This window comes from Plectropomus leopardus, chromosome 6 (genome assembly GCF_008729295.1).
Source record: "Plectropomus leopardus isolate mb chromosome 6, YSFRI_Pleo_2.0, whole genome shotgun sequence".
Taxonomy (NCBI): Eukaryota; Metazoa; Chordata; class Actinopteri; order Perciformes; family Serranidae; genus Plectropomus; species Plectropomus leopardus.
Genome location: NC_056468.1, coordinates 14,367,301 through 14,386,840, shown reverse-complemented (window position 1 = coordinate 14,386,840; position 19,540 = coordinate 14,367,301). Strand labels below are relative to the sequence as shown.

Sequence of the window (19,540 nt, the reverse complement as noted above, 5' to 3'; positions counted from 1 at the left end):
CACAGCCTGAGTTAAGCAGGGAACATGACAAAAACATAAGTGTTGTTAAATTAATTACATTAAATTAAATTACAAACAATACTCTGTAGCTCTATTCCCTCCTGTTTTATTCAGTTGAGCGTATTAAGAAAATCTACAGATGAATCCTCGGCCTGTGCTTACTGTACAGTCATAAATTATTGACGGTTAGGTTGCAAAATATCTTTAAAACTTAAAACCCATAGTAACTCTTCACTGAAAGTCTATTTTGAAATATTAAAAAAGGCACAAAAAATATATGGGTCATAAGATATTTGAAACCTCTCAGCTTTCACAAACAGCCATTAGTGCCTGTATCAGGTGCGGAGCCTGAAGTCAGTTCAAATCAATCTGTCCAAATCAATATGAGAAGGAAAATAGCCGATGAAATAAGCATCAGTAAAGTCAATTGTGGAGATGGTGGAGTGACAAGTGCAGCTGTAGGCTACTTCGCATTCTGGGTAGGATCTGTGTGTTTCACTCTCTTCTTATTCGGCCCACAGTTTAATACAATGAAAGAACAAACTGCTCTCGTTCGAACACAAGGTCCTACATGTCAGTGTTTATGTGTATGTCAACTTTGTTTTGGGTTGTTTTGAGTGTATAAACACCACTACATTTTAGATGTGACCTCTGCTAGACTCTCTGGAGGCTATCGACCAGTTAGATCCATTTGTTTTCCAGCCATTTCAGACGTTGTCCATTTCTATCACATTAGTTTGACAGAAATTGAATTTCCTCTGATGCATTTTTATGTATCCTAAGTGCTGTTGTGTTCTCGATGGGGGTATAGCGTTTCCAGTGGCGTGATGATGCAAAAACACTTTGGGTTTACACAGAAAAAAAAGGGGAAATGGATTTTTATTTCAATGTGTGTATTGACTTTCATCTTTTGTCTTTTGTTTTTTTCAACGTAAAGTATCCACATGGGACTTAGGCTGTCGTCTTAAGGCTGTTTTAAAATCTTACATGAGCACATAAGAACACTTAGAGGACGTTCTTTATCAGTGCACTGATGCCATGCTGGGCTTTCTGTCTTGTTAGTCTCCAACAGATTGCCATCTTTCTGACTGTAATGGCAGCACAGGAGGACATGCACCTATTACTATCAAGGAGGCACAAACAAATACCATGAGTCTGCAGTTTTTGTCCCCGCACAGCTCTTATTTCTTTTATTCTTTCTTTTACAGTTCAGGAACTTTGCAGGCAGTGACATCAACAGAGATATTCTGTTTTGTGGATAAAGTGGTTAGTTGCTGGTTCAATTTCAGCAATTTGCCACAGAGCTGCAAACAGTGGCACATCTAGCCCATCTCATTAAACACGCCATGGGTCCCGTATGGGATATTGACAGGGACTTCTGCTCTTCCAAGCTCGGTGAAAGTCTTGGCATCTAGAACAAGTAGGAAAGTACTTTTCTCCTGGAAACAGACGACATTTAATACAGAAAAAGGTCAAATATTTCTCACAGTACGGCGTCAAAGTACACTGTTTCAGTCTAATGTCAGTATCAGTCAAAGTAATGCTGTCATCACTCAGGTTAACGATGTCTGCTGCTGCTTTAGATTGGTTTTGTGTTGTTTTTTTAGTACTTGTTAACTTACTTTTCTGGGTGTGATGATAACTGACAAGACCACTCCATCATCTTCCTCAGTAGCTTTGGGCGACGCAACAAAGACAGGCTCAGACGGGAACAAGCCAGGATAACGCCACACCTAGACGGGGAAGATTACATAAACATCCCTTTCACTCGGAGCCGTTTCATGTTATAAAACCAAAATCCCAACCTCCTGCCCTCAGTGATAGAGAAGCAGCGGTGGAAATAACTTTGATGTGAACAGTTAACAACGGGGTCTCCCTAAGTAGTCTTTGATTGATAGAGACCTTAAGCTCCTTGGTGTGGACATCCATTTTGAGCAGGGAGTCGCTGAAGACGTGTCCAAAGCCACAGGAGTAGAAGTAGCGGTAAGGTCTGCCATTGTACCGGTCGTAGTTGATCTGAGGGAACTCGAGGCCGCCGTATTGCAGCAGCTCATCGTCGTGAAGTTCCTCGTGGGTCATGTAAACCTGGAGGAGTCGCAGAAGAAAGTGAGGATTTTACTTTCAGTGTAACTTTTACATTTTAGCCAAAAAATTCGGCCAGCTAATGCACACCAGCAGAGCTGATTTACTGTACACTGTCGAGAATCAATACTGCATTATTCCCTAAAAACACGTAAATGGATGCTTGCAAGATCCTGGGCACTCATTTCTAACTTCAGTTAAGAATAAATCAATTTCTTGTAATTTTTACTTTGATATATAAATATATGTAGTACCATCATTTGCAATTACAAACCTATACTGTTCTTTTTGCACTCTGGGACCACGGTAGCCGGCAGCACTTTCACAGCTGTTTTTCTACTGTTACATGAACACTGCTTTTACAAAGTACTGAGGACAGTGTCACTTAGGTAGTCATGACAACTAAACATCACATTTTCTTTTAACGTTTCAGCTTTATTCTGTCATAAGAAAACGTGGGACTGTGTGTGTGTGTTTGCATTGTGGGGGCACACACAAGCTGTTAAATGGCAATTGTTCAGCCGCATGATGGACTCTCATTTTGACATCAGTTTTATCTGCCATAAGTCATGAAATTACAATCTTGCAGAAAGTACCTTCAGTGTTTCATCATGCCGGATAATTGCGCAGAGCGTGTGGGAGTGAATTGGCTGTATCATCATGATTATAGGCCTCAGTTTTTACTTGATTCAAGGAAATGCAGATCCAGTGCGATGTACAGTTAAACATATTATGCTGTATGCACAATGGCCATGCTGCACTCTGTTTTATCCTACCTCTTCTGTGTTTGTCTTCTTTGCTGTGGCTTTATAGTTATGCAGAGTGACAAGGTTTTGGTCCAAAGGAGTTTGTTCGTCCACAGTCAGGGGTAGGACATATCTCCTTGGGAGGTTTCTGCACAACGAGTTGTAAAACTGCCAAACAAAATCAGACAGACATGAAAAGCTGTGAGTGGGGCCGCTTTGACTGAAAGGTGCAATGCAACCTCAGGGGCAATCAGAGCCAAACAGACAGCATACTGACACAAAATCATGTTGGCAGTAATATTGTTTGGAGGAATTTTTATATTATTTTTAGGTGAGTATGTTTTGATTAAAGTAACACACTTCACCACTTTTGAAAATTGCAGAGATTTCAAAAGCTTATTGCATCAGAAACTCTAATTTATGAGAGCGGAGGAAGTAAAAGGAAAAATAAGGAAACCTCAGAGACAATTGAATTATCATGTAAACAAGAAAAAAAAGAAAAAGGAGAGAGAGATGACATTAGTAAAAAAAAAACCAAAAAACGTGGCTCTAAATCCTTGCTGATTCATGTTTTATATTTTTTTGTTTATAAATTAATATTTTTACATAATGTTTTTATAGATATTGATTAAAGTGAGTAAAAACTTGATGAGTGGATGAATTGATGTCAATATTAAGAATGCAAATTGATATATTAGCTGAACAATTGTGGAAACAGAAAAACCTAAGATGAAATCTGTTAGTAAAGGCCACAACGTCAAACTGAGCTGTTCATGGATGACAAAATAATAAAACATAAGTTGGTAGGTATTTTTTATTGTGTATGCATTGATTGTTTGCATTTCTTTTGCACTTTATTTGTTTTTAGTTTCTAATTAGTAATTAGTGTCGTCAGTAAATTAAAATTGGTTGAATTAACCAGTTAAAAGACTGAACTTTGTGTAAAAGAAATAGTAGGAACTCTCTGAGGCCCCTCCCTGAGAGGCACAAAATGGTTTAAACCACCCTTTCACTGGATTTGTCTCTAAATGTAGCTAAAGCCCAGTGAAGGACTGCTTTTGCTGCTTGAGCACCAAGGAACAAGTCTTTCCCGAAGAAAGAGAAATCAGGGCTCCACAATAAAAAGGAAGAAAGTAAAGGGGAAAAACAGCAAACTGACTGTGAAAAAAATTATTTCATGAGGTGCGTGAGAGAGAAATGGATCAAGAGATGAAGGGCGGGGGGCCCACAGAAACTGCTTATGCGTCGCGTTCAGAATTTGATGCTACGCCCCTGTGTGTGTGTCTTTGCATATGATTCAGAGTGAATCTGTATGTACCTTGTCCATTTCTCCTCCGGAGTCTCTGCGGAGATTCTCCAGTGTGAAGTCTCCAATGACCTCACCATCGTCCCCACAGCACATGTCCATGATCAGAAACCCGCTATCTTCAAAAGCATTAATTTGATGCAGAGTGAACATGGGTGCTGCTGTGTATTTCACCTTACTCTCCTGTTGGATCGGTCATATCAAGCAATTAGGAAGACAAAATAAAAAAGGATTATAAAGGCAAAACAAAAAGGAGCTTCTGTGTTGGTTTTAACATTTGAGGAAAAGCATCCTCGCTGGCACTGCTGTTATTGTGTTGTACCTTCACATTATGAAAGTTGGATATTGTATGCTTAATGGGTATGCGGTGTAATGAGATGAGAAAATTGAGAGTAACAATGTATGAGAAAATGCTACACCATCAGAGTGTGACTTCATCAAAATAAATAAGGAAAAAGCTCCGCCATGCGTGAAGAGATTAGCTTGCGGCTTTTCTTTTTTTGTTCTGACTATTCAGCATATGGGTTTGTGTTTCCTACCTTACACTTTTTTGTGTGTTTGAAGTCAATCTGCTGCTGTGCCGTAAACTAACCCACCTTGCCAGTGTGCCTGTTGACCAAGTGGAAGATGGTTTTATACTTCGGCTCCCAGGTCATGACTTTATGAAAGCTCTTTCCTTGGATTCTGTACAGCATGAACTTCAGCAGGTCCAGCTTGATCGGCTGCTCGATGAACACAATGTAGTTCTCTGACATGACTGGAGAGGGACAGTACACACAGAAGGAAATGTAACATTTAGAAAAAACTCTTATTTATCATATTTTCTTCAGATATCATAAATAACATTTTCAAGGTTGTATACTATAGACTTACTGTGTCCTGGTGGACTAATACTTTAAAATTTGGTTACAAACAAAGTGTAGGTCACCAGTGCAATGCTGATTACATAGTTCATCATTTTTTGTTGCCCCACTGATATGCCTTTTAAACATTTTTATCAACAAACATCATAGCTCAGTGGGTCATAGCTCATTATTGCAAGGCCACGTGATCTGCCAATGTAATTTCAGTTGTGACCCAAATTTGTAAAATAATGGTAGGGTCTTTATGTCTGTAAATAACCTGAAAATTTGTTTCAAAGTGCCCCCATGTTGTTAAACTGGACCAGGGATAAAGGGCTTGCACAAAAGAGGCCAATGGACTCTTTTTCTGAAGTGGCCTTATCCACTGCTACTCTGCTTTTGGCCTGTCAGTTTGCAAAGTAAATTGCCTCAGCCCCAACCTTTGAGACAAAAGTATTGTGCAAGCAGATGAACATATGGAACAGGGGCTAAACATAACCACCCAATCTACTGTAACCCTACTGACAGAAGTAATTACGCGGTGCCTTGTATAACCGTACAATGTTCCATCACTTGTGAGGTTCCTTGGAGCCAGACAGTCTGGCAGAGCAAGGGTGGTCTGCCGGAAATACAGACTGAGATACAATCAGGGAACTAGTGCAGTACAACAACCAAATACAGCAACATTGTGTTAGATTGTGCAGAGCATTAGCTGATTGTCATCAGCTTAATGCTATCACTTGTGTCTTCATCAACTGCTTGGCTATCAACTGACTAGTAACATCCAGTCATATTCATACAGGTGCATGATGAGGTCAGTGTAACCTGAATTTTCTCCTTATTTCCACTAATAAACATTAGTTTTTCATTAAAGAGTTCTCTCTGCAGAATACTTTTTACTTCTGGGATTCTTTAAGAGCTACCTTAATGAGACAGTTCACTGCAAATTTACATGCATATCTTTGCTCTAACCTGTACTGCTGTTAATCTATCTGGATTATTTTGGCGTAAATTGCTGAGTGTTGGAGATATTAGCGGAAGAGATGTTTGCCTTCTCTCTAATACAATGGAACTAGATGGCACTAAGCTTGTGTTGCTCAAAGAGACAAAATAAATAAATAAATCTGAAAAACTCAACAGTGATGTCTTTTTCCAGAAATTATGACCTGATAACTGAAGATAATCCACAGATGTTGTTGTGAGCATTTTCATGTAGGAACTTTTTTTTTTTATACCAAACTACACCTGCCAACTGTATAACTGTGCAGAGGAACTGGGTCATGATTTCTGGAAAGAGACATTATTTTTGAGTTTTTCAAATGTTTTTGTGTGTGTGTGTGTGTGTGTGTGTGTGTGTGTGTGTGTGTGTGTGTAATTCTTTCAAGGGAAGGCAAACATCTCTACATGCAATCCATCACCAACTTTCCACAATTCACACCAAAACAATCAAGATTCATAAATAGCACTACAGCTGAAAAACCAGAAAAGTAAGCTTAAAAGTAAACTTGTGATGTCATGGCGTATAAAATCTGGAGCTGCTCCATAAAAAACGGATGGGAGACTGATTTTGTGGACCAAAATATATATTTTTATTATACCCAAATGAGCTTAGTTCTACTGTAGTGTTCTTAGTTGTGAAACAGAAAATGTACCCATTCCCTGGGTGCTCTCTGTGTCATCTAGGACATCTTTTCCTTTGTTTGTGGAGTAGCTTAAGAGTTTGTTTAATATTTTGAACTGTCTTAGACCACAGGAATAACATTTATGAATTTTAAAAATGGCCACAATTCTCCCTTTAAGTCACAGAAGAAACTAACAGTAAAAAGTTGATCATGTGTCTTTACAACATATTTAATATTTTTATGAGAGACGCAGAGAGTGAGAGAAAGTGTGTAGTTGAGTCAAAGGCAGACTTATAGATGGAGAGAGATAGTGAAAGCTGAGCAGAAAGACAAAGGAGCTGTGATTGTCAAAAAGAAGCAGGGCGAGACTAGAATTCAAATGAGTAATTAATAAGAGCACGAAGAACTGCAATGCTCTCTTTCAGTGAAGTAGACTCACCCTGTCAGTGCAGGCGAAAAACAAAATCTCTCATAGAACTCATTAATTCCACTTCAGTATACATCCAGCGTGCAGACAACTTAAAGGAGGTGTTTGTTATACTGTAGCTGTATCTCACCAAAGCTGTGATAATAGGAGGGTTTCCTGGGTTCAGATGCACGGATGGAGCAGATCACTTTGGCTCCGCTGAGGTCCGCAGAGTCCCCCGTTGCTACTTTCTCCTCTGGAGGAGGCACACGGATGATGTTGTAGAAGAAACCTGAAAGGGCCGAAAAACAAATATGTAAAGTCTTTGTTTGGATGGATAACAAAAGGATATTTACAAAAATTCAGACATATAGTGGGATGACGGAAGGCTACCGTTTTTTCCGTAGGAGTTGCCCATGTTGTAGGTGGCTCCTTCCTGGTCATAGTGTGGGTGAGCTGTAGCTGAGTTGACAGCGATGTATTGACTCCAGTCCACCTTAAATGGACAGGACCATCATTTTTGTTGTCCTCATCATCGTTATCGACATTTGTCGATCTTTCTCATCTTTACCCTCTGACTGTTTATCAGCATTGGCATTCAAAAGAGGCTTTCGTATTTGTTGCACTGCCTCACCTTTTCCTTCGTCTCCAGGCTCTGTGGATCTACTCGTCTCATGTAGTTGGTTTCTGTGCTGACATAATAGTCCCCCTTGTACTTGACAAAGTTCACACTGGCATTATCTGTGGCCTCTGTTCACACATGCAGATGTTAGGAACATATGAATTATGACACTTCAGCAAACTCATCACATTGGCAGATAATACATTTCTTCCAGCATAGTTTTTCAGAAGCTTTATGACACACATACACACACACAGACACACACACACTCACACACAGACTTGTGTTCACTTTGCCACCATAAAAACACAATATAATGTAACACTATCTTTCATTAGGCTGAAAAGCCCATAAACAATACAGCACATCCAGTCAAGGCTGAGCATTAAGGAAAAATAAAGAATAAGAAAATATACTTTTCTCTGACTATTTGTTTGACTTCTACTTTGCCTGCAGTTATCTGGCACAGCTTCCTTGTTACCTTCATACAGAAATGAATTGAATAGTTTAATAATGCATTTGGCACTGCTGGTGCTAGATTGCGCTGTGCTGAAGAGGATTACCCATGGGAATATGCAATATGTAAAGAAGACACACATACTGGGAATCTGAAAGCGTGAAAAGAAGCGAGCAAAGAGGTTCTTGCAGGGATCAGGCATGGCTAATGTCCCGAACTCTGACACCACGATGCGGTTCCTCTCCGAGTTTCTGACGTAGGAGTCACTTCGCAGGAATCGGCTGCTGTAGGTGACATCTCCATCACAGATGTGGAAGCGGTGCATCATGGCCATGCCATCAAACCAGTGGGTGTAACTGAGAGAACAAAGAAAAATAATTTGTCCCCAGGGTATTTGTGTGAGACAATATTATTGTAATTTTTTGCTTTAACACATTATTATGAAGTAAATGTTGATGTTTTAAATGTAATGGGCTTAAACTAATGACACGAGCTGTGTGTAGATTGGGTCCCTATAAGTCTTGTTTTTACCTTGCAATCCAGTCTGCTGACAGATACGATCAACTTGGAAAATAAGGGCTTGATTTTTGGTGCAAAGGAAGTGCATCATGCATTGTGCAACCAAAACAGTGAGAGGATATGGAAACGTGGGAAAAACAGAAGTAACTGTGGAAAACAAAATGCAGTGTGTTATGTTGTTTCTAGTCTCTGAGAAAATCAGAAAGTGATCCAGTTGTCTTTGCGCAACATTCCTCATTCAACAGTCTCATTAAAAGTTAACACATAGGTTTGTATAATATCTTACAAATTAGCACACTTACCAGTTACGTTTAAGAAAAGATTGTGATGTAATGTGACCCTACAACGTGACTTTTGGCTTTACATGGAACACAAACACAGGTTTCCCTGGTCAAAGTCTTGTGTTTGTTTTAACACCTCAACCACCTCTCTACGCAGACTTTGTTCTTTTTTACACTTCATCACTTCTCCTTTGCCCCCAGCATAGGGAATACAGCATATTGTGCATAGGTCATGTGATGACAGCCTTCTGGCTCACAATTACATGGGTTATATACAAAATTATGGTCCATTTTTTTGTGGATATAAGCACTGACACTGAATGAGAGCAGCCTGCTTTGCGACAGCAGCACCAACAATAATACCACTTAGAAACGCTAGTGTGAAAAAAAGTTGTCTGTTTCCACTTTGAACAATGGTTCTATGGTTCTATCTACGTGGACTCTTCATAGAAATCACTGAATATCCCCAAAGTGTATTTCCACAATCCTGCTATAGATATACAGATACAGGCACAAATCACTGGCCGTCTCAAAACTACTGCACACTGTTAGCATTTAGACGTCTGACTCATATTGTTTCCTTTGTTGCTCTTTCCCTGTTGTGTTAGTGTACTTTAAATTCTTCAAAGGTATTTTTCCCCTGCATGTAACTACAATTATTTTAATTTTAAAAGACCAATCTGTCAGTCAGTGTGGCAGTAATAGAAGATTGCTATAATCTCATGTGACTATGCTGTATTTCCTTTTCTTTGGTAAACTGTCAAGCTAATGCAGCTCTGTAATTTGTGTAGGCTATTCTATAAGTTGTTTCTTTTCCACAGTATTTCTTAAATACCTGTCTTTCCCAAATTCAAATTTCCCAGGACCATTCCTCAGGAAGCTCCCATTGATCCAGGTTGGAATTCTTCCCGTGATGGAGGTGGGGATCGGATCAGGGGTTTCCTCTACAGAACACACCAGAGGCGCAACGCTCTCCAGCCCCTTGGCCTGTGGACATCGCTGCCTGCTGGAGGCTGAGAAAGAGGAGAGCAGAGCAGAAGATGGTTGTCGAATGGTGAATTTTTGATTAAGGTACAGTGTAAGAGAGAGCAGAGAGGAAATATTTAGATACAATCATAGCATGCTGTGCTTGAGCAGCAGCTGAACTCTTTGTCCCTCAACCTCACACCTTGCTGTCAAATTCAAATAGCTCTATTAGCATAAACAAAATTATGTTATCGCCAAAGCAGCTCACCAAAAAAAAAACCGTTTACACGTATTACATACATTCATTTATTGCATATATACCATCTATCTTTCTCTATGCATCTATATCTATATCTCTCTACCTATCCATGTATATATAGACACACACACACACACACACACACACACACACACCACACGTATATGTATATATGTGTATATATGTATATATATGTATATATATGTATGTATGTATATATGTATATATATGTATGTATGTATGTTTATATGGAGTTTACATATATTTTTGTGAAGAAAGTTGTTGTAATTTCTCTATGTTAGCTATATATGTCTTGCTCTCTTGCGTTCTCTCTCTCTCACACACACACACGGGTCATATCACTTACATGTGTTTGAAAAATAGGTGTTGTGCTGTGAACTATAGCTTTTGGACTTTTAACGAGTGAAAATGAGGAAATTATGTAAGTATATACAGTATATCCTACAGAGAAACTGTTTCACACCCTTGCAGGCCGACATTGTCAGTATTTTTTTCTTAATTTAATTGAATTTATCTAACTCTAATGTGGCAAACAGTATCTCACTTTCACACCTTAACACTTTTGCAGCTGTTTTTTAGGCTATCAACACTCAAATCAAATAGTCAAACAAATAATTAGGAAATGGTGAGTGAGATAGTGAGAAAAACATAATCTCCTCTGTGACAGGAGACATTATGTGCTGGAACAGCTCCTGCTTGAATGTTCTCTCCTGGGTCATGCACTGTGAATGACACCTGCACTGTCTACTGTCTTATCTGTTATCCAATAACCAATTCCTGTTCATTACACCATATCTCCTCACATAATGGAGATTGTAAAATATATATGAGAGTAACGTGATTAAAAAAAGCAAATCATTGTGGTTCAATACAGTGCCCCATGCTGAGCTCAGGTTACAATATCAGGGGGTTTTTGACGATGTGAATGGTTATTTCGACCAATCAGCAAAGCCAGAATTTTGTTCATTCCCATCACACTACTACAGCAGACAATAAAAATGAGAATGTGCAATAGAGAGATAACTGCTGTAGGCTTTCACAATCTCTCACAATGTGGACTTTGTGAGTTTTGATTGTGATTACTGCAGCACTGCAAATGATGCCTGAATGTGTGCTGTCATTTTTTAGGGCGGTATTTCATGTACTTTCCCCACTGCTGTATTGAAAATCGTGTCTGCTGAAGACAAAACAGCGACACTGACGAGCCTAGAACTGTTGTGGATAATAGATTCAGGTATTGCTTTTTTTTCTGTCTCCCATTTTTGAATAATCACAATTGCAACAGTAGTTTATTTGTAACAGCTATTACTCTAACGAATTGTTTTCCTCACGGCACCAACAGTATGTCAGGGAAAAAGTAAATGACCTTGTTGGAATTAGCTGTCATATTCATGCACATCTTTTTTATTTCTCTCTTTTCATTTTCACTGTGCAGGGAACTGTCAGCCGTTTCTCCTCTTATAGTTAGCAGCTGAGAATGACTAAAAGCTTTTAATTAGACATTGTGCATATTCTTTCACCGGCTCTGATTGAACAGGAGACCTTGGAGCAGGAACAATAGAAAATGCCAACATGTCATATTATAACTGCAGCTCTGATTTTGAAATGCAAGAAAATAACATCATGACTAAACCACTTTTTCCACTTCTTTATGTGCATGTTTGTTGCTGTGTCTAATTCTATAAAGTTGTTTTTACATTAGATGCTATATTGTCCCTGCCGTAAAAGGAGGTACACCAAAATATGGAAATGCTACAAATGTCTGCACTTTGATTTTTCTTCAGTTCTAAGTACAATGTTGATGCAGTTAATCATTCCCTTTCCTCAAAATCAATGATTAAAAAGACTTGTGCTCAGCTCTTGTAGAGGCTGATCAGATATGTATTTCTGGAGAAACAAAACTAGTGTGAAGCCAGCCAGATACATAAATATTAGAAGGAATTATGTATTTTGTTGTTATGTAATAATATAAAATAGCAAGACAAGCAGAAGGTTTCCCTCTTTCAGGACTATTACTATCCTCACTGTCATTTACAACTCATCCATCTCAAATATACTCTTGCATTCATATTTTTTTTAATGATTTATGAATTAAATCAATCTGCTAGAATCTGGCTGCACTTCTGAAAGTGGTGTTTACTCACTGCTGTGTGTCTGGGGCTCTGTGATCTTGGACATGGCTGGTCGTTCTGCAGATTTGATCAGACCTACGCAGAGGCTTTATACGAGCCCTGAGGAAAACCTTTGAACCTTTGGTTCCTTTCCAAGTTAAGGAATTGATCTCAGGCGTGAAAATGATGTCGTTAAACCAGTAATAAAAGGACTGCAAAACAATAAAGGAATGACAGTGTCCACTTTTCAGTGATGCAAGCCAATGTTTGTATAACGTGACACAATACGTAATATATTATGTGCCTGAGCAAACAGTGACCTGCATCATAAAGCAATAGACAGTAATGGACTGTATCATACAACAGTGTAGATTTCTTAAGAATATAAAAATACACTTATTTTCTGGAAATGATTAACTGATTCCATCATTATGCCATACTCAGTGGTCTAACTCACATCAGGTTATTATTATTGCTATTATTATTGGGTCCAGAGCACCGAACAGTGCGAGGACCCTATTGTAATTGGTCCATTTTTTATTCCTATTAGGGCCTGAGCGCCAACGGTGTGACGGCCCTATTGAAACGGAAGGAATTCTTCCTCTACTTTTTTTTTTGAGCAAGTTAGACCCATTTTTAAGGGCCTTAACATACCTAAAATGTCACCAAATTTTGCACAGACATCAGCACTGGCAAAAAAATTGATATTTTTGGGGTTACTTGTATGGGCTCAAAAAATGGCTCAACAGTGCCACCTAACGGACTTCAACGAAGGAGCCCCTCCGGCCCGTTTCATGTAGACACAGACAGAAATTTGGTGGTGTATGGAGCATCACAAGACAAACAAAAAAGTCAGTGGCAGCCATACGCTAAACCCAACAGGAAGTCCCCCATTTTAAATTGAAAAAATAATTTGCTGCAATTTTTTGCTATTTTTTAGATCCAACTCAAAATTTGTAAATCCTGTCTTCCAGCGGGGATTTGAGTTTTCGTTAAACAGTGTGGAAGTTATGAGGCAGAAAAGTTAGATGTTTTGCCACAAACAGAAAGTAGACTATAACTCAGTTGTACATGATCCAATCTTCATCAAACTTCACATACTATATGAGTCCCGCCCTGAACACATCTATATGACTATTTTATGCTTTACACTTTACACTAGGAGGTCCAGCTCCTAGCAGGTTAACTTGATTGATCTCAAAATTGTGTCAAAAAATCATTAAGATGCTGGTAATGATGGAAAATTAATATTGTCTGTTTTCATTGAATGAACATGGCACAGACATCAAAAGTCCTAAACTGTGATATCTGATAAGATTTTTTTGCATTGATGTGCAAAAATGACTCTTCAGCGTCCCCTAGAAAATTTCAACAAAGCAGCCCCCCCGACCCGTTTAACCTAGAGCTACAAAACTTAAGAAAGCTATGTAAAAGCCCAAGACCTACCATAAAGCCTCTTAGAGCCATGCCCTAAACCCAACAGAAAGTCCACTAATTTTAATTTTCTTTAAATCTTTACCAAATTTTTGCCATTTCTGCAAGAGCCTGACTCATTTTTCAATATACCTATATTATCACCTGATTTGAGCCTTTTACAGACATAATAGAGCAAAATTAGCCTCATCAAATATTTTTTTTCAAATGCGCTGATAGGAAAACTATGTTCACAGACCATATAATGCAGAAAATGATGCTGGGTGGTTTTGAAATGGTTGCATTCTGTAGTTGTTCCAGCAGAGTGCGCTCTTACTCCATTGTTGACACTACTCTCAGCACTGTAAATCACATACACTACAGAGCAGCAGAATAGAGCACATGCAGCCAAGGCACAATCACACAGGCTGGCTGCTTCCCTTTTTCCCACCTGCCATAGATTCACCTGGAGCTTCACCAGCTCCACCACAACGGAGAAAGCACTAATTTACTGCTGCGTGCAGTGTTGCCCTTACTCAGAAAGATGCGGTCGCATCAGTTGGCGTCCAGCATGTAGCCCCGACATGCGCAGAGGTGCGAGGGCCCGTTCATTGCTGCTTGCAGCTTTAATTTTTTATTGTCGTTGATGTTGCTGTTGTTATAGCAATAGTAACTATTTATTGCAGTTACTGTCAGCTGTAAACAATAATATCTGTTAAAATGACCTTTAGATTATATATAGCACTTCGTCAACTTAGTCTGTGCTGATTTGAATTAATCTCACTATACATCGTCTATATTCATGCAGTTTAAGGTTGGTGTATTGCACTGCAGTCAAGATTCATACACATTTTTTTGCTGAAACAAATTATGTAAAATGTCCATCATTACTGTTAATACCACAAATGCAGCAGCAAAAATCCTAGGCCAGCTGTTGTTGTGTATTTGAGCCAGATGCAACTATATCTTTAGTCCTGTGCATTCTTCCAGGTTAAGTGGTCAAAAAACAATTGTAAAAGACTTGACTGCCAGTAAAATATAAATACATGTATAAAAAGGTAATGAGGATATTTTCCCAAAGACAACTCAGTGTTAATTGGCTATGCAGAATTCTGTCAGTGTGCCCAATTCTGAAAAACACTGTTTTCAGGTTCTGTGTCACTGCATGCCTTCCCACACCCCAAGCAACCTGTCAGGCAGGCCTTCCACATCTGTAGAATTGGTGGTTCCAAAACCAAATTACTAAATAACAAACAACACTTTGTTGGATACAAAAAATAAAAATAGCAACTGTGGACAAGACAGTAGGCCTATATAAAATAGACAAAAACAACATATATGTCTCTAATATCTGTTAAGTATTTTTTGTTAAATTTGGTGGATGACAGCTCTTCAAGACTTTCTAAATGTTATTGGACTGAATGGTTTAAATTCTGAGAGTGAAATGAGTCATTTTGCATTAGTGGTAATGCTGAAAATAAAAGTATCCACCAATTTATAGACGTTTCTTTCACCATGTATGTCAATGGGAAAAAGTCTTTTTGGGCCCCATGGAATCACATAACAAATGTAATTTCACTTTTTGGCCGGCCCTGCGATAGTCTGGCAACCTGTCCAGGGTGTACCCCGCCTTCCGCCCGATGACAGCTGGGATTGGCTCCAGCCCCCCCACAACCCTTACGAGGACAAACGGTTACAGAAAATGACTGACTGACTGACTTTTTGGCCACTGCGAAAATTGACTTTGAACCTCGCACACTTTCAGGAGACTTGGATCTCACAGGATGTGTGTTTCTGTGACTTCCTGTAAAGACTGAAGGTGCAAAACCGTAAATCGTCTAGCTTGACCAAAGGTTTTTTGTCACCTCCACCTGCTGCTACCACCTGATTTCAGCCTTCATAGCAAGGCATAATGACTATTTATGAAGGTGGACAACGCAGGTCCACTTCCTCCCACTGTACAAAAATTAAGCCAAAATATCCTTGATACAGTCACTTCCATCTTGCGCTTGTGTCGAAATTTGGAACCAGAATCTGTATGAAAGCGATCTCCACAAAATTGAGTTGCCAACATCTGACCAAAAGCGAGCTGCACCATTGATCACAGGGACCAGATTGGCATACACAGCTGTCAATCATGAAGTCAAACATCAAGCATTACATTAAAGGATCAAATAACTAATTAAAACCAAATGTATCAGTAAAATGAACACTTGAACACACATCAGCATGAAAAGAACTACCTAAAATTACAGAAACAATCTCTGGGAAAAATTTATTTGACATTCACCTTGAACTTTTTTTTTTTTTGTTTTTTTCAGAATTTTTTGGACCATGTACCATCCACTAACATGAAGGAGCCAAGGTTTATGACCCATACTGCAGCCAGCCTCCAGGGGGTGAGCAATATGTTTTGGCTTCATTTTTGGCTATAATTGGTCAATCTTAATTTAATCTTAAACACATCTGCTGAGGCCTTTGCATTTGTTTTTTCCAGTAAGTAAAAGGATGGAGAGTAATACAAGACACTGTTCACCTGGAGCCCCTGAATCACTAAATCTGGCCCTAAAAATGGTCCCAAGCTGCAGCTACTACCAGTCAGAAACACAGGTAAAATACACTCAGCAGATGTTTTAATTGTTAAATAGGGATATTAGTCACATGTTTTGACATAACCACTGCAGTTATAATGTAGAGCATGGATTTACTTAGTAGAGATATTTTGCCAGTGATAACATTATCAGTATTTTAAGTTATATGGTGAGATTGTGGCCACCCATGGTTAGAAACTCTGGTGGAACAAACATGGTCAATATGCTTGACTCTCTGTTAAGTCTTGAAACTCCATTCCTGATGGCTGCACAGAGGGCCTTTTGCTTGCTTTTAGTTCAAGTTGTTCAAGTTTATTTATATTGGGCTTGTTGCAGGTTCAAAGTCCAAATGTGATACTGCATGTCCTTGGGTCCCCAGCGATATGCCCGCTTAATGTGAAGTAGATCGAATGAGCGGTTCTCAAGATATGTGAAGGACACACATGCATAAAGGCACAGATTCCTTGTTGTATAGTTAGACTGATAGTTTATATATTTTTCATAGAAAAAGGCAGAGGGAAGAATATTATCCAGTAAAAATAGAAACATGAAGTGACTGTTAGCATAAGAGGCATACATGCCAAATCAAATAAATAATAGGCTACAAAGCACACAGTTCTTTACACACTGGAGCACTGTTTGAGGTGAGAGAGGCTGCACCCAATCCCACTACTCCCCTACTACTCTCCCACTCAGCATGAGAGTAAAGGAAACCTGGCAAGTACGTACAAGACCTGTAGGAAGACCAGTTGGGTCATGACATGCTTACGGGATTTAATTAAATCAGTACTTCCAAACATGGGAGTTTCTATGGGATGATAAGCCAAAAATGTTGGGAAGCAGTGAATTAAAACCACAGTAAACAAAGACATCAAAATGAAATAAACATATGTGCCAACAATCGAAAAGCGAAGGCAGGGAAGGCCGTCTGTTAACATCAGTGGGAAGGATAATGATAAAAGCAAATCAGCAGCAGACAGCCGATGTTTGGATTTACTTCAGCCCTGCGGCTCAAAACACACTGCCTGTGGCAAATAAGGCAGCCACTGGAAAATACAGCTGTATGTTTTTAAAGGCAAAAAGCTTAACAATATGGACGTAAGTGGGCTCAGAATGGGCTCAGTATTAGACTATTGCCACAAACCAAAAGATCCAGCACACTGTGCGTAGGCATACTATGCATACCAGTGGTGGTTTACAAAGAGGTATGCATGGGAAATCAGTTAAAAACCACACAGCAGGCTCAAGCCAGCAGTGCCGACCTGTCACAATAATATTTATGTATTATAGCAAAATCTGTCTCCTGCTCCTTTGTGGGGAATGGCAATGGCCAGGTACAATGTTTACTGCCCCAAAGTGATATAAGCAACCATAAACCTTACAGGTGTCATTCAGAGTTCAGCTGCCATTCTGATAGGGAAAACAGGCTCAAGTGTACCTGTTTCAAACCCCCGGGGGGCTTTCGGTTGATGAGGTGTTCTGCTTTGCTCAGCCATGAAACTACTAAGCCTCATCTCACGACATGACAGACTGAATCCGACTGCACATAAACATATTTCAGTGGTTAGGAGTAGATATTGGAGATCAGAGGTTTCAAACTGGATTTGAAGGGTCGTTGATATCTCAGGTCAGGCTAATATGTTTTGCTGTAAAAAAAAGAAAATGGAGCAACTGAGATCATTTTAGCAATTAACTATTCAAATCATTTTTTTCTGTTTAGCTCTATCAAAACAGCATGCACCTCAGTTCATTATCTTGTGTCATCTGGCCACTGTCAAATTAATGAATACAAGAAGTTTAATCAGAAAATGGGAGAGGGAGGCATCTATTCTGGACACTGGCCCGTAATATGTTTAACAATGTTTTACAGAATTATTGAAGAGTCATTTTAATTAGCTTTCAATTAACTGCATATCGCAGCCGTAGAGGTGCTCGAACTCACATGACGGGGATGCTTTCACACACACACACACACACACACACACACACACATTTAGACACACAAACAAGTCAAGGATATCTAAGCTTGTTTTGCTGCCGTTGTTCCCTTTCAAGTGGTTATTTTTTCATCCTATCAAGTGTTTTCTACAGTCTGTAAGCTATAGATGGGTAGCTCTAACCAAACTTTGAAGCAAAACATGAAAAACACTGTTTTGTGGATTCAGCTATCATAAGTTGTAAGGTATTCTCCGCCATGTATGAGTGTCTCTTACTATCCTTTGCAACGGCAAAGTGTTCTCTGACCTCCTTTGCAGATGCTACAATCCAGTTAAATTGAGAACCGGTTTTCTAAATGACTCACTTTAAAAAGCTTGGACACAAAATGCTGCATTTAATTTTTGTCTTTTGTAAAAGAGTACAACTCAGGTTAGTGTCTGAACAGATAAATTGTCCCATCTAGTGGTGGAATGGGAAACTAAATGATTCATGAACAAAAGTATAGTCTGCTGTCTGAAGCAGTCTGATGAAAATGTTTTTTTATTTGTGAAATGCTTTGTATTTCAGCTCAGAGTGAGCTGAGAGGGGTCACAGACCAGAGATAGAGCTCCTGTAATGATGTTTGGCCTCCGGTCCAAGCTGATGTCAGGTTCTCTCATCAGAAACAACTTGCAGATAATTACAGACGAGCATTTTGTGTTCAACACACTCAACACCTTTTCTACCAACTCCACAAGTTTAGTAGTTTACTGCTCTATAACCTTTTTTGTGTAACATCACTCAAGAAGCCTTTTGACAGATTTACAATGTCTGCATGCTGAGTCACTTCGGGCTGGCACACTGTGACACTTTCACACCTCAGGAAGCTGTGTCTGTGTCCTCCAAGCCTCATAACTTATTCAAGTCATTATAACAACCTCATGATACACTGGGTCAGTGTTTTAAACTGCATTTTTTACTTTTCAGCAGAAAATTGACCCTAAGAAATAATACCAGGAATGTTTGTTGAGTGACGTGTTTGGTGACAATCATGGACATACAGTATATCTCATACTCCTGGCGCTGCAGAATTTACTGCAGAACTGTGTAGGATGTCAAAGGATTGTGGTGTATCTGTCGATATTTTCTGCACCAGCGACACCATCTGTTTCTCATTGTTCTGGTTATTTATCATAGTTATGCCTCTTAGTTTGAGTTTTGTTTCACATTTCAGAGAAAACAGGCCAATTCCAGTAATCCAGATGTTGGCTTCCCATGCAGTTATGCAAGCATTTAATTCCAGGTTTCAAGAGACTTTTCCATGCAAAGGTGTAAAGGTGAGTTCAAAAACAGAATATGATGCAGAGCTTGTCTGGTAT

At 39.2% G+C, this 19,540-nt stretch overlaps 1 protein-coding gene and 1 long non-coding RNA gene across 3 annotated transcripts; one reads left to right on the top strand and one right to left on the bottom strand.

The window, feature by feature from the left end:
• Nucleotides 1-1,174: 1,174 nt before the first annotated feature.
• bco2l (beta-carotene 15, 15-dioxygenase 2, like) lies at nt 1,175-12,313 on the bottom strand. Its single transcript, XM_042488251.1, has 12 exons — nt 12,274-12,313; nt 9,719-9,896; nt 8,228-8,439; nt 7,639-7,754; nt 7,398-7,500; nt 7,156-7,296; nt 4,731-4,891; nt 4,147-4,317; nt 2,859-2,996; nt 1,903-2,085; nt 1,623-1,733; nt 1,175-1,439 (listed from the first exon to the last, which is right to left on the bottom strand). The coding sequence occupies exons 1-12, from the start codon at nt 12,305-12,307 to the stop codon at nt 1,323-1,325; spliced, it is 1,665 nt and encodes a 554-aa protein (XP_042344185.1). The 5' UTR covers nt 12,308-12,313; the 3' UTR covers nt 1,175-1,322.
• LOC121944462 lies at nt 9,867-19,492 on the top strand. 2 transcript variants are annotated; one of them, XR_006105908.1, is made up of 4 exons: nt 9,867-9,954; nt 15,975-16,052; nt 16,151-16,263; nt 19,396-19,492. It is a non-coding gene; the product is annotated as an uncharacterized LOC121944462 (long non-coding RNA). The 2 variants fall into 2 exon arrangements; XR_006105907.1 differs by lacking the exon at nt 9,867-9,954 and adding an exon at nt 11,246-11,363.
• The last annotated feature ends 48 nt before the right edge of the window (nt 19,493-19,540 follow it).

Coding starts and splice junctions, on each gene's coding strand:
- bco2l (XM_042488251.1), bottom strand. CDS start 12,307: ATGTCCAAGATCACAGAGCCCCAGACACACAGCA. Junction 4,892..7,155: donor CTCCTATTATCACAGCTTTG/GTGAGATACAGC, acceptor GTCCCTCTCCAG/TCATGTCAGAGAACTACATT. Junction 1,440..1,622: donor TTATCATCACACCCAGAAAA/GTAAGTTAACAA, acceptor GTCTGTTTCCAG/GAGAAAAGTACTTTCCTACT.